The 12,246-nt window shown below is 47.3% G+C and overlaps 5 protein-coding genes and 1 non-coding gene across 6 annotated transcripts; 2 read left to right on the forward strand and 4 right to left on the reverse strand.

Annotated features, from left to right (window-relative positions):
* Positions 1–228: 228 nt before the first annotated feature.
* On the reverse strand, positions 229–2,471 carry I302_104327 (uncharacterized protein; the record flags this gene model as incomplete). Its single annotated transcript, XM_065869847.1, has 5 exons — positions 229–329; positions 458–761; positions 994–1,807; positions 1,903–2,044; positions 2,147–2,471. 5 exons carry the CDS (start codon positions 2,469–2,471, stop codon positions 229–231), a joined length of 1,686 nt encoding a protein of 561 aa, XP_065725919.1.
* Positions 2,472–3,331: 860 nt separating this feature from the next.
* On the reverse strand, positions 3,332–3,446 carry I302_104328. The gene has a single exon (XR_002022019.2). It is a non-coding gene; the product is annotated as a 5S ribosomal RNA (ribosomal RNA).
* Positions 3,447–3,823: 377 nt separating this feature from the next.
* Positions 3,824–5,984, reverse strand: I302_104329 (uncharacterized protein; the record flags this gene model as incomplete). Its single annotated transcript, XM_019189693.1, has 10 exons — positions 3,824–4,240; positions 4,343–4,543; positions 4,619–4,683; positions 4,752–4,933; positions 5,017–5,091; positions 5,156–5,193; positions 5,259–5,433; positions 5,518–5,607; positions 5,700–5,769; positions 5,852–5,984. The coding sequence occupies 10 exons, from the start codon at positions 5,982–5,984 to the stop codon at positions 3,824–3,826; spliced, it is 1,446 nt and encodes a 481-aa protein (XP_019049255.1).
* Positions 5,985–7,084: 1,100 nt separating this feature from the next.
* Positions 7,085–7,445, forward strand: I302_104330 (uncharacterized protein; the record flags this gene model as incomplete). Its single annotated transcript, XM_019189694.1, has 3 exons — positions 7,085–7,160; positions 7,234–7,331; positions 7,407–7,445. 3 exons carry the CDS (start codon positions 7,085–7,087, stop codon positions 7,443–7,445), a joined length of 213 nt encoding a protein of 70 aa, XP_019049256.1.
* Positions 7,446–7,859: 414 nt separating this feature from the next.
* On the reverse strand, positions 7,860–9,351 carry I302_104331 (uncharacterized protein; the record flags this gene model as incomplete). Its single annotated transcript, XM_019189695.1, has 4 exons — positions 7,860–8,440; positions 8,524–8,673; positions 8,759–9,001; positions 9,075–9,351. The coding sequence occupies 4 exons, from the start codon at positions 9,349–9,351 to the stop codon at positions 7,860–7,862; spliced, it is 1,251 nt and encodes a 416-aa protein (XP_019049257.1).
* Positions 9,352–10,681: 1,330 nt separating this feature from the next.
* I302_104332 (glycerol-3-phosphate dehydrogenase (NAD(+))) lies at positions 10,682–12,225 on the forward strand (the record flags this gene model as incomplete). The annotated part of the gene is made up of 5 exons (XM_019189696.1): positions 10,682–10,769; positions 10,845–11,035; positions 11,111–11,450; positions 11,515–11,797; positions 11,946–12,225. 5 exons carry the CDS (start codon positions 10,682–10,684, stop codon positions 12,223–12,225), a joined length of 1,182 nt encoding a protein of 393 aa, XP_019049258.1.
* Positions 12,226–12,246: the final 21 nt, after the last annotated feature.

Raw genomic sequence — 12,246 nt, forward strand, 5'->3', positions numbered from 1 at the left:
AGAAACAGAGTGATCAAGGATCTCTATGGGACTTTGGTATATAAGAGAGTCAAGGAGAAAGATGTGACACTGTATGTTGGTGATGGTAAAAATACAATTTGGTTGACTGGTCGTTGAAGCTGCTTATCGTTTGAGCGGAACAAGAACCGCTGGTCAGATTTAATCCACGCGAGATGAGGTTCTACCAATGTATGCGAGTCTTTTGGGTTTTGGGTCAGGTTGATTGGCTTATTCTGAATACTCTGATTCGGTCATTTCGCGCGATTGCGATTTCTCAGGTTTCTCCACCAATAACCTCTGGACGATCAGGTCCGCAACGACTTTACCGTCTATCAAGGGGGAGTTACAAGTCAGCTCTGCTCTCGTACCTTAACAATAGCTCGCGGGAGAGAATCAGGACAATCGCAAGTTACGTCCTAGAAGCATTGGGTAGACACATTAGAAAGGAGAGACTCACTCAGCGGAATCTCATTCCCCTGGAAACCCTCAGGATAAGCCACCTGCGGCGTATCAGGCGCAGTAAACGCCTGATCGTCCCACATTCCATAATGCCTTATCCCCAACGCTCGACAGGTGAACTCGTAATCTTCTGCGAATCCTCCGGGGAAGAAAAACTCGATGACGGTCGATCGAGGATTCTGGTTGTTCATCCATAATAAGTGGGTGAGACCGTTGCCGTGTACACCCATCATGACTGTTGTTCGGGCTGATAGGCGGATTTGCTCGTCTCGTGAGAGTTTGTCCATTGAGACGATGTTTACCTGTGGGGTAGGGGGAAAGATTTAGTAGGAGTACGATGTGATGAAATAGGTGGGGGGACAGTCAAACAGAAATATGATAGGTGCCAGCGTTCGTGTTAATGACACATCGCAGACCAGGTAAGATGGATGTATGGCATAATTGGTGATGCGAAATGTGGTCATGACGAGCGCACGAAGAGAGTGTTATTCGAAGAATTGTTTGATTTGCTAGAAGACGGAATCATCCACTCACCTCCCAGTTGTATTTCTTCTCCAACTCCTTCAACTCCTTCACCAAACTCTCATGACTTTCCTTTAACAACATCCGTCTGCCCCATTCCTGCCTACTAACATAGGTTATAACTGGTTTACCCATTTTCGCCTGTTTCTCCTTTTTCAGCTTCTCCAATAACTCCTCCTTCTCTTCCACCAAAGCTCCCTCCTCCTCTTCCAGCGCAATCAGATCCACATCAGGCTCAGCGTCCAACCCAATACCCAAACCAATGTCACCCGCCAGATCATTCTCTGCATTCCCACCACCTACAAACTCAATGAGGTTCTTCCTGATAGGGGACCACCAGTATTTGGATGCTTGAAGGGTTACAGCTTCCGAGGCTGTCCTCCAGGTTTTTCCAAATTCCGGTCCTCTGAACGCAGCGGCCCTATCGGCAAATACTACTCTCTCCAGGATGAACGCTCGGGTGGTATCTGCCCGGTCTAGGAAATCGTTCTGGTACTCGTACGACATGGAAGGGAAGATCGCACGCGATAAGAAGGAATTCATCTTGGCGTAATCGTTCCATTTCCCAGCTGACACATGGGGCATGATCATTCTGGATGGTGAGGGTAGATGCGTTATACCTTGAGCGTTTATAGTCGGGTCGAGGGAGGCGTAGGTCCTCCATAATCCTACTAATAGCTCTGCGGCGAAGTGGTAATAATGATCTAAGAATTGAGAGGGATCGTTGACCAGGAAGGATACGCCTGAAACTAGAGAGGCGGAGTTGCCCCATAGTCGCTTGGCCTCGGAAGGGAAGATGATACGCATGTCTTTTTCTGTTGGTTCTCTACGTGCGAAAAGTTCAGAGATCAGAATCACGACTTCCAACTTTTCGTCTGAAGAACCCCATAGCTGCGTCAGTATGACAGTAGATCCACTCACCTTCCCTTGATTGACTCCTCGTCATTCCATATCTCATTACCCGTACTGACCATCAACCTCAAAAGTGGTATTGACGATGGATTATCCGTCACTATATACCAAGTACCGTTGAATAGATATATCTGGTCAAATACCGTCCATCCTATATACGACAAGACAAAACCACGTCAGCTTTGAATGTCGCCTGTCGTTGCACATCATCGTCAAAGATCCGGTATTGAGTTGGTAAACAGCGCAAACGTACCAGGCGCATGAGCCAACACCTGCGTCATAGTCTGTCCACCCTCCTCATCCCACTTGATCTTCGCCTCGGACATCCCAGCAATCCTCGAAGTCTTAGAATGCAGCTCATCTACCCAATCTTCGTTTCCCTCCACCCCAGCCCCGTAATTACTACCTATCCTACTATTCCTACTACTATCAAAACCTATTGTGTACCCTGATCCCGGTCCTCGAGAAATGGTGCTTGAGAAGGTCGATGATAAGTCGAATTGGATGATTAGGACTAGTATCGTCGTCAAGACTAGCACGAGGATCATCTCGCGACGTGTTGGGTGGAAGGATGCCATTTTGGGTCGGAGGTGTGGTGAAAGGGTAAGAGAGAGAAAGAGGATATGAAATGGGTTGGCGTGTTACGATGTGACCTATTTACCAAAAGATGTGATTATATGCGCGTGCGATGATGTGTTGATGAAGGTATGATTGTGTGAAGATAACACGTAAAGCTTGCCTCGCCTGTCGAGGAATAGCCCGTTGTCGTGATGGATGCCAAAGGAATGTAGATGTGTGTTCTGCTCTGTTGTCGGATCCGCGTAGCGTCCCAGCGGTGCTATTGTCAAGGACAGTATAGACAATTATTGATGTTGGATATGTAGGTATCAATCTGGCCTGAGCAGAGATGTCTTTGCAATCAATAAGGATGAATGAGAGTGTGATTCAGTATCGTACTCGTAATTTGTGAGCTATGAGGGTAAAAATGTGTTAATTTTGCATGGATGCAGGTTTGGGCGTAAAAATAGGTCACATCCCCACAACACAGCCCCTGAGTGTACAGATCATTACCAATATTCGTAATAACGTTGTAGCTTAGTGAACTACAAACGGGACGCCAATCGTAATGAGCATTACAAAGCTGTGCTGCTAAAACCAGTCTAGTCGGAGAATTCGCTTTTAACGTCGCGTTTCAGTTGAATGCGACCGTGAGCTTTTTGTCTTGCCTTGAATTGATTATTTGTGTTTGTGGTAGCAATCCAGTCGTACACCCAAGATGATAGCGTGTCTTGAGACAGGTCTTTCTCTATCACTGAATCAAGACTTCTACAGCTGTTCTTGCTTTCGGCATCCGCAAGACTCCATCTGCTGACTTGCCTGGATGGAACATGTCGAGAGAGACATCCCCTACTCGAAAGATTAAAAAGCTCATGCGTACAACTACAGCACCCGGGATTCCCAACTGGTCCCCCACGTTGGTACTGACCGGGCGATATCTAGCTTAATTCCCTGGAGCTGACGGGACAGGATGCTTTATAGATTCTATGGCCGTAGATGAAGTCTGTTGGAACTGCTTGAACTGTCTGACCTGCCGTACGAAGGGCGGTATGGGGTATGCATGTTTAAGTAGCAGGTAACCACAGTGAACCATCGTGGACTTTGCAGCTGACAACAAAGCGCTGTTCTGTCAATTTTATAACCTCATGCGCTCGCTGATGACCCGTCGAATATCGCTCAAAGCATTATATTCATATATTATAAGTTTACCCATCCGTTCAAAAGACTACCACCTGGGCCATACTATAGCTACATAAGTTAGCGTGTATCTGTACATGAGAGAAATGATCAATTAATTATGTTATTATCGAATTCAAAAAGCAGATAATTTAGGATGTATTCAGTTCGTATAGATCATTTGTCATCTTCAAATCTAATATCTAGGAGCTAGATCAACGTGATCCCTCTGACCTGCTCCGGCTGTACCATGGGTGAAAGGCATATTATGATTATGGTGATCGTGGCCATGACCTTCAGCACTGCCACCTCGAGTAACTGAAGTATCTCGAGAAGACTCGACGGGCGCAGTGGAGTAGGCCCCTTGAGTATGAGCTGGGATAGTGTTGTTCCCAATAACGTGGATGTTGCCCCTACCTAACCCTGACTCATCGATCGATTTCTTGTTGTTGTACCCGTTTCCACTGGTAGGAGCACCACCGACGCCAGCCTGATCTTCGTAGTAGGTAGATTGGGATCTCCTGGGGCGGGATTCCGCCAATTGAGCTAGGAGCTGTTCAATCCTGTCTAAACGAGCTTCAAGAGGTCCGGGATGTCTATCCAGGTCGAATACCTGATTTCCAATGGAAACCACCACAGAGTCAGTCCCTTACCGTACATATCGAGGTCCGACAATTGGGAAAAGGGATGGGACGGTGATCGTCAAGTCACTCACCGCCTCAGTAGGTCCAGCAGTTAACAGATCACCCAAACCCGGTCCAGTAACTGCCAAAGTCCTCCCGGCAGACTCGGTAGCTTTCTCCTCATCTCCTCGGGGAGGTAAAGACGTACCAGGAGGAGCGACGACAAGTGGTTTAGGGGAGGTTTCATCCGCGTCGGACTCCGGGCCAAGGACAGTCTCGTATTGAAGCCATTTCTATGACATCATCAGTCTGTCAGCCAAAGGTTCGCTACAGGATTGACTTTTGCGAAAGACAAACACAAGACTCACGAGCATCTTGTAGAACCCTGCTGCGATGATAGCTCCCAAGCAAGGTCCAAGCCAATAAATCCAATCTACCACCAAATGATCCAGTCAGTGACCTTGAGAGAGCGATCAAAGAGACACAAGAAAGGCGACTCACGATACCCCGAGAAAGTCCTCAGTACTACAGCAGGTCCGAAACTCCTTGCTGGGTTGAGAGATCCACCGGTATAGTACACTCCAAGCAATTCAGCTACGAACAAGGCCAATCCGATACCGATGGGTGCGATAAATGTAGCTTTGTGTTTCTCAGCTGCCAGCAGGAGGATCGCAAGCATAAGCCTGATACGATGACATGCTCGTCAGCTCGAATTCTACCATTCAGGCTTTGCGAAGATACAAGATGGTTCGGATCGATCACTTACAAAGAAGTCAGGAACATCTCAATGAACAACCCTTGAGCGATTGACGTTCCGCCCCCCAAAGTAGTTCGAACGTTCCTGCATGAATCACATAAAGTCAGTCAACTCACTTATCAACAGTCGATCGACAGCTTCCACTCACAAAGTACCAGGCGTGATGGCTTGTATGATAGCAGCGCCCTATCAACCACAAGAGTATGAGTTGTAATACTTCCAACATTGACAAAGAGAAACGAGATACATACGGTGATACCTCCCAGGATCTGACTGAAAGTCAGAAGCGCGCCTCGTAAAGGAGTGAGCGCACCGACAAGTACCATACCGAGCGATACGGCGGGGTTGAACAAACCCCCAGAGACTCTGAAGAAGATCCAGGCGTTGACAGCTAGGGAGAAACCGAATGATAAGGCGATGTATAACCTTCACGTTGTAATGGGTATTGTCAGTCTATGGTCACCTTAGAGCGAGCGCACGTACAGAATTGGGTCAAACGGAATCACTTACAAATTGGAGGTATTCACTGTTGCAGCTGCTGTATTATCCTGTCCGGCGGTGGTGGCTCCCGTTACCGAAGTGGTGGGGATGAGAGCGACGCTGTGTAGCGGCAAGACGAAGCGAGTGGTCAGTTGCATAATCTCAATTTGCCATACATCGAGAGAGGAGACATGAACCATGTTTTTACTCACTTTGTACCTCCCAAAGCGAAGATCATGAACAGTACTGTCCCCACATATTCACCGACCATAGCTATGAAGTCTATACCATCGATCAAGTATCATATCAGTCAGAAGCCAATTCCCTCGATCAGACGGATCGGACCAAACGACAAACCACTCACGATTCTTGATAGCCAGCGTAGCGGGACCTTGCTGAGGTTTCTTCAAATGCCATGTTACGGGATTCCTCCTTCCCCTCCGTGCGACGGTCGCAGGGTCGGTCGTCGTGTCTTTGTTCGTGCGGGGCAACGACATCTTGGTATCTGACTAGATCAGGTTTCGGGTACTGTATAATGATCAATGTTCAGAGACATATAAGAATGCAGTGTTGCTATATATATACCATTCCCCCTTTGTCGAAGGTTAGTCACTCGCTATATGAGATGACATGATGCCCAGTAAAAAAAGCATTAATACAATGTACGAAAAGACGTCATGATGCCGTGAATGCTTTCCTTGTTCTGCTGGTAGAGATCGCCATCTCCTGTCTGTTGAGGATGCATTCAAATACCGTCAACTTCAAGCACACTTATGTAAGGTTGACACAACACCGTGTCATACGTCCATACACTCGGTGAGGAAGTGATGGAAGGCTTGCCAACGTATAAAGTAAGAAAAAACAAGTTGATCGAGAAGAAACGAAAAATGCGAAATCGCTATTTTTGTCGATCATGGATCTGCGTCACAGGAACGAGACGAAACGGATCACCGAGAGAGAGATTTCGGACCTTCAGTGCATTGCATCGGAATTACAGCTGGCATTAATCTTGAAGGACACAATATCGTATCATGCGTTACTACCACCGATGACATCTGAGGGTATCACTTGTGTCCATGCGTATCATACCGTATAACATCGTTGCCTCTCTATTGATGGATCCCACGAGTGCTCCTGGTGTCACCTCACCAGTATTGGCGTGGTCTTGTTTTTGGCTACACGTCTTATTGCTGAGATACAGACGGTGTGTGCTTCCACGCAGGCATGGGAGTATCCAAGCATCCTGCTCATGCATCTTTGCATGGCTGTGCATTGGAGTCGAGTCGAGACCTTTCTGCTCTGGTGTCATCTGACGTCAACGCATAAATACACTAACCATCAGGAACGGACCATGCTATTTTGAACACGGAACCTCTCATTTCTCAGCGTCCGACTGTCGTACACGTGTATGATGAGTACGACACAGTTGGGTATGGCGTCATCTCTTATCATTTCTCAGGTGGAGACTTAGAGTATCTGCTATCTGTGTATATATATATGGGGTACACTCCATCGTGGGTGCAAGTCATCCACTTCTGCCCAAGCTATACTTCAATTCAGTTCATATCAAATCAAGCAATTGAAATTAACAATCACAATGGCCGAAAACGTTGGAAACACTGGTGCTCCCGCTGGGACTGCTCCCGCTGGAACTGGTCAACAAGATTTCCTTGGTACGTCCAGTATCTATCACTATCCTCCTGCAAATACTTGCAATGCTGACGGCGGTGGATGTGATTGTAATAGACAAAGGTGTCGACTACGGACTCAAGCAAACCGGACACGGTCAATCTGCTAGTACCACCGAGAAGATCTCTGATGGTGTTAGATCAGGATTCAAGAAGGTGAGTCTATATACTCGACACGTTCCCACGCTGCTTTTCATCGGGGCACGCTGACCTGTGAATTGGGTTGTCCAGCTTACCGGAAAGGACGTTCCTATCCAAGATAAGCAATAATTGTATCAATGAAGCAAATAAGGAAGATTGGAAGAAGTTTGAATATTCTCATGTATAGCTTGTAGCGTATGAAGCGAATGAATTCATGTTGATATGCAGCTGCAGTGCCAATATCCAGAGTCAGCATGAGCTCAAGTCGACAACGTATCTCAGAGCTACCAGTCAGTCGTTCGATCTATCATCAGAGTCTGCCTACCAATATCTCCTGAGAAATAGGTGCTTTTCGTTCATATTCGATGAGATATGAGGGATTGCATTATTGCATGCTATGAATATGAAATCTATTTGACTCTATGTGAAGATTCTATGAACACAATCTGATTGCTATTGGCGGTGATGATCACTGTTTTTTCGTTTTTTTATTTCGTTTACTGAATGCTAAAGCTACACTTATCTCATACCATAATGGCAGATCTACTCGTCTTGATCCAATTCACCTCTCGAGTTGGCCCTTCGCTTAGCGGCATTACCAGCCAAAGCCCTCTTGAAAGCGTCCAGCGACAGCGTGTTACCCGATTGACTTGCCCTTCGGTGGAATTCCATCTCCGCCCTCTTCTCCTCATTCTCGTCCGTCACTCCCGTACCGTTAGTGGGAGAACCGGGTCGGGAAGCCTCAGGTGATCCCACAACGGAATCGTTCCCTGTCAATTCGTCGGAAGCCTTCCAATTAGGGTTGGAAGCCTGTTGTTGGCCGAAGTAACCCGACTTGCCAACACCGGAGAAAGAGTTTTGTCGGGATCCCGCTGGGGTGATCACGGGGGTTACGTCTGGGGTGGGTCGGGTGGACATTCGGTCAACCGGCTGTTCGATGATGAGGTTGAAGGTGTTGGTATTTGGGTCCCATTGGGCGGTGACGTGCGATAAGTCTTCGACAAGGAAATCTGGTCGTTCCTTCTCGAGCTCTTCCCTGTGGTGGGATGTACATGTGGCGAGGACCATGGAACCGGCGGCTTTACCTGCTCTGATACCTGTTGGGGCATCTTCGACGACGAGGGCTAAGAAGAGAGAGAGAGAAACGAAAGTCAGCTCATCGATACTTTGCAAGGTGTCATGTACTGCAACTAAGCTTCATACTCACATTCGAAGGGAGAGGCGTTGCAACCTGATGCACCTAAGAGGTAAGGATCAGGGAAAGGTTTTCCTCGAGTAACGGAATCGGCAGTGACGAAGATTTTTGGGACGGGGAGTTTGGCGATTGGGATGGCTTTTCCGGCGTAGAAGTATGTTGCTAAAAATGGATGAACGTCAGTACTGCTATCACTACTAGAATCCTCAATAGGTAGTGCGCGTCAAGGGGAAAACATAACACCCACAGGAAGTACAGATAGCCCATTTCTCTTCACCGTTTCGTTGCTCAGTCTCAGCTCCCAAATCAGCCAAAAGCTTGGCTACACCAGGTAACACCTCGATACCACCACCACCGTTTGTCTTTGCCAAATCTTCGGCAGCGTTCAAAATGGCAGTTTCGAATCTAACTACTTCGGTGTTGAGCAACTCAGGGTCGGTGATCTTGCACCATTTCTTGAGCACGTCGACGGTTCTCATACCGTGGGCAGCTGTCACACAGTACTCTATTAGCTTGGTTTGTTCGTTGATCAAGAGAATTGAGAGAGAAAGGTCTTCACTCACATCGTAAGATATCGTCCAGATCGAGAGGGTAGGTCTCGGCGAAAAGCTCCCAAGCTTTTACGACAGCTTCGGAAGATCTAATGAGGGTACCGTCCATGTCGAACAAGACTGATTCGACATTAATGGAGACGATGTGCGGTTCAGCGACTGGAGTGACTTGTCCAGAGGCTAATCCTGCGAAAGAACCTCTTCGCGATGGGGCGGCAGAGGGGGGCGCAGAGTTTGCCGGTGAGGGCATGGCGGACATGGTGAATGCTGATTTGGTGAATACGGACATTTTGGCTTGTGATTACTAGAGTGTTATACTATGAGGATACAAGAAGTGGTTGGAGATGAGCTTGTGCGTTTTGAAAGATGCAAGCTTGACTTTTGATTTTTGGATAAGTTGATGATGAAGAGAAAGGAAATAACAAGATAGACCAAGGTATGACCAATGATGAAAAGTCGAGTTGGTTTTGTGAAAATCCTAATTGTCAGGTGTCAGGAAGTGGTGATGAGATCAAAAGCCCGATCTGTACTGAACTGAGCAAAGGGGAAGGCAAGGGTGAGATTTCACTAACCGAAAATTTGAGAATCCGTGAACTGATGAATCACTGGTTTGTTCGTTGGGGCGTTTCACCGAATGACTAATGGCACGTTGTCAAGGGGTATGATCCGAGGTAAGAGCACTGATCTAAATGGGTACTCGTACGTCGGTAGTGTCTGATTACAATTCGTTCTCACTCCAAGGGATAGATACTTCGCCCGACCCCGTTTTACGTTTTCACAATTAGATCCACAATTTACCACTCATCCTGCTAAACGCCACTTACGCTGTATACATCACTTAACCAGGACAGCTTGACAGCAGCTTGAGAGCGGAAGGAAGTAAAATTTTCAGGTATTTCCGGAATCTGATTCTTGGTCTTGGTCTTTCCTCGTGCGCGGGTGTGATACCGGCGGTATCAGTCATACGTCATTCTCCCTACCCTAAAATTGTCTTTTTTCCGATCTATCAGCTTCCTGCTTTCGTCTGCATCAAGAGAGAATTTTTAATTTGGGGCGATTTGTTTGCTCCCCTCAGCTGACACCGTCTCATGACCCGTACGTATCCCCCTTTCTTCGAAGCGGATCACCTGTTCTTCCATGATGTAGTGGCGCACAAGGTTAGTTGCGGATCTTCCTGCTCTTCCCCCCAACTCAGTGGTTTAGCGGTGCGATGCGATGAATCATCCTCAGGGACAGAAAGTCTAATATGTGAATGGGGGAGACAGACAGCCTTAAAATCCAAGATTAGAGCTCAAGCCAAGGCAAGGCCGAACCGAGTGGTGTGGTGTGACGTTTCGGATCTGATCTTACAGGTAGTTTGGGTTGAAGCAGAAATCAACGTGTTTCTCAAAATTTTGATCCCCCTTCCCTTTCCCCTTAGCCCATCATCCCATCACCATCGATAAAACATAAAGCGAAAGACGTCAGTCAGCAGTTCTCACTTGCGCAAAAAGCACATTTTCCATCATCATCTGTATCTGTCACACAACACTTCTTCAATCATCATCAAAAGGTCTCTCATACTTTATCACACGAATCACTTCATATAGCATTACAGTAAAACTCAACAATCAATCAACATGTCAGCTCAATCTACCGCCCCCTCCACTCCAGACGTCACCAAGGACTTTTCGGACCTTGAAATCTCTTCCACCGTTACCACCCCAGGTGAGTTGGCCGATTCACACTGCTCACGGACCTTTGGGAGTGTCCTGCTGATCTGATTATCGATTATGAACATAGCCGCTACTCGACCATCTTCTCCCATCCCAGCTGCTCTCCCTCCCTCCCCACTCGCCTCTGGCAAACACAAGATCTGTGTTATCGGTTCAGGATCATGGGGTTCAGCACTCGCTAAGATCGCAGCTGAGAACGCCTGGAAGAGAAATGACGAGTTCCACTCTGAAGTTCGAATGTGGGTCAGAGAGAAGATTGTGAGTTATGCTTTCCTACTCAATTGCATCGCAGGTTGGAGGTATTCGATTATTGACTATACTGCGCTTGTATAGGTAAACGGAAAACCTCTTACTCACATCATCAACCGAACTCACCTCAACTCCCGATATCTCCCAGACATCAAATTACCCAAGAACCTCGTTGCTACCCCTCACTTGAAAGATGTCGTCAAAGATGCGACATTGATCGTTTTCGTTGTACCCCACCAATTCCTTCACACCGTATTGGGAGAATTGAGGAAACCCGGTGTACTCCACCCTCAAGCTAGAGCCATCTCAGCTATCAAGGGTGTAGAAGTCAACGGAACCGATATTGAGACTTTCGCTAGTTTGATCGAAGGAAAAGTCGGTACCCCTTGTTCAGCCTTGAGTGGTGCTAACATCGCTTTGGAGGGTGAGTCGCTGTTACCAACTAACCGCCTTGAGCTTGACATGCTGATACAACTGGATTTTGATAGTCGCAATGGGACAATTCTGCGAGACCACAATCGGTTGTCCATCGCACGAAGATTCTCTACTCTGGTCAGCAGTCTTCCACGCCCCCACCTTCCGAGTCAACGCGGTAGAAGATGTGAACGGTGTATCCCTTGGTGGAGCCCTGAAGAACATTGTAGCCCTCGCTGCTGGTTTCGTAGATGGTTTGGGTTTGGGTGGAAACACCAAAGCTGCCATTCTGAGAATTGGTTTGAGCGAGATGACTGAATTCTGTCTGGAGTTCTTTGAAGGAAGTCAAAGGGAGACGTGAGTGTTTGATCGCCATTTTAGCCGAAGTCAGGATCTCACTTTGATCCGAACAATCATCCTTTGATTGATGGCTACTATCCTTTGATGGTGATTTGCGCCCTGCTTTAGATGAAAACGCTAATATTGGCATTGACCTTTTTCATAGCTTCTCAAACGAGTCCGCTGGTATTGCCGACCTGATCACGACATGTTACGGAGGACGAAACAGGAAGTGTGCCGAGGAGTTTGCAAAGACCGGTCAGCCATTCGATGTCATCGAGAAGAAGCTGTTGAACGGCCAGAAACTCCAGGGAACAGCTACTGCCGAGGAGGTCCACAACTTCTTGAGAGCACGAAAGAGGACACACGCTTATCCATTGTTCGAGAAGGTCTATCAAATCTCTTACGAGGGTTTACCCCCCAAGGCTTTGGTCCAAGGATTATAAGACAGTCCAACGGCCCATTCA

Source organism: Kwoniella bestiolae, chromosome 2 (assembly GCF_000512585.2).
Source record: "Kwoniella bestiolae CBS 10118 chromosome 2, complete sequence".
NCBI lineage: Eukaryota > Fungi > Basidiomycota > Tremellomycetes > Tremellales > Cryptococcaceae > Kwoniella > Kwoniella bestiolae.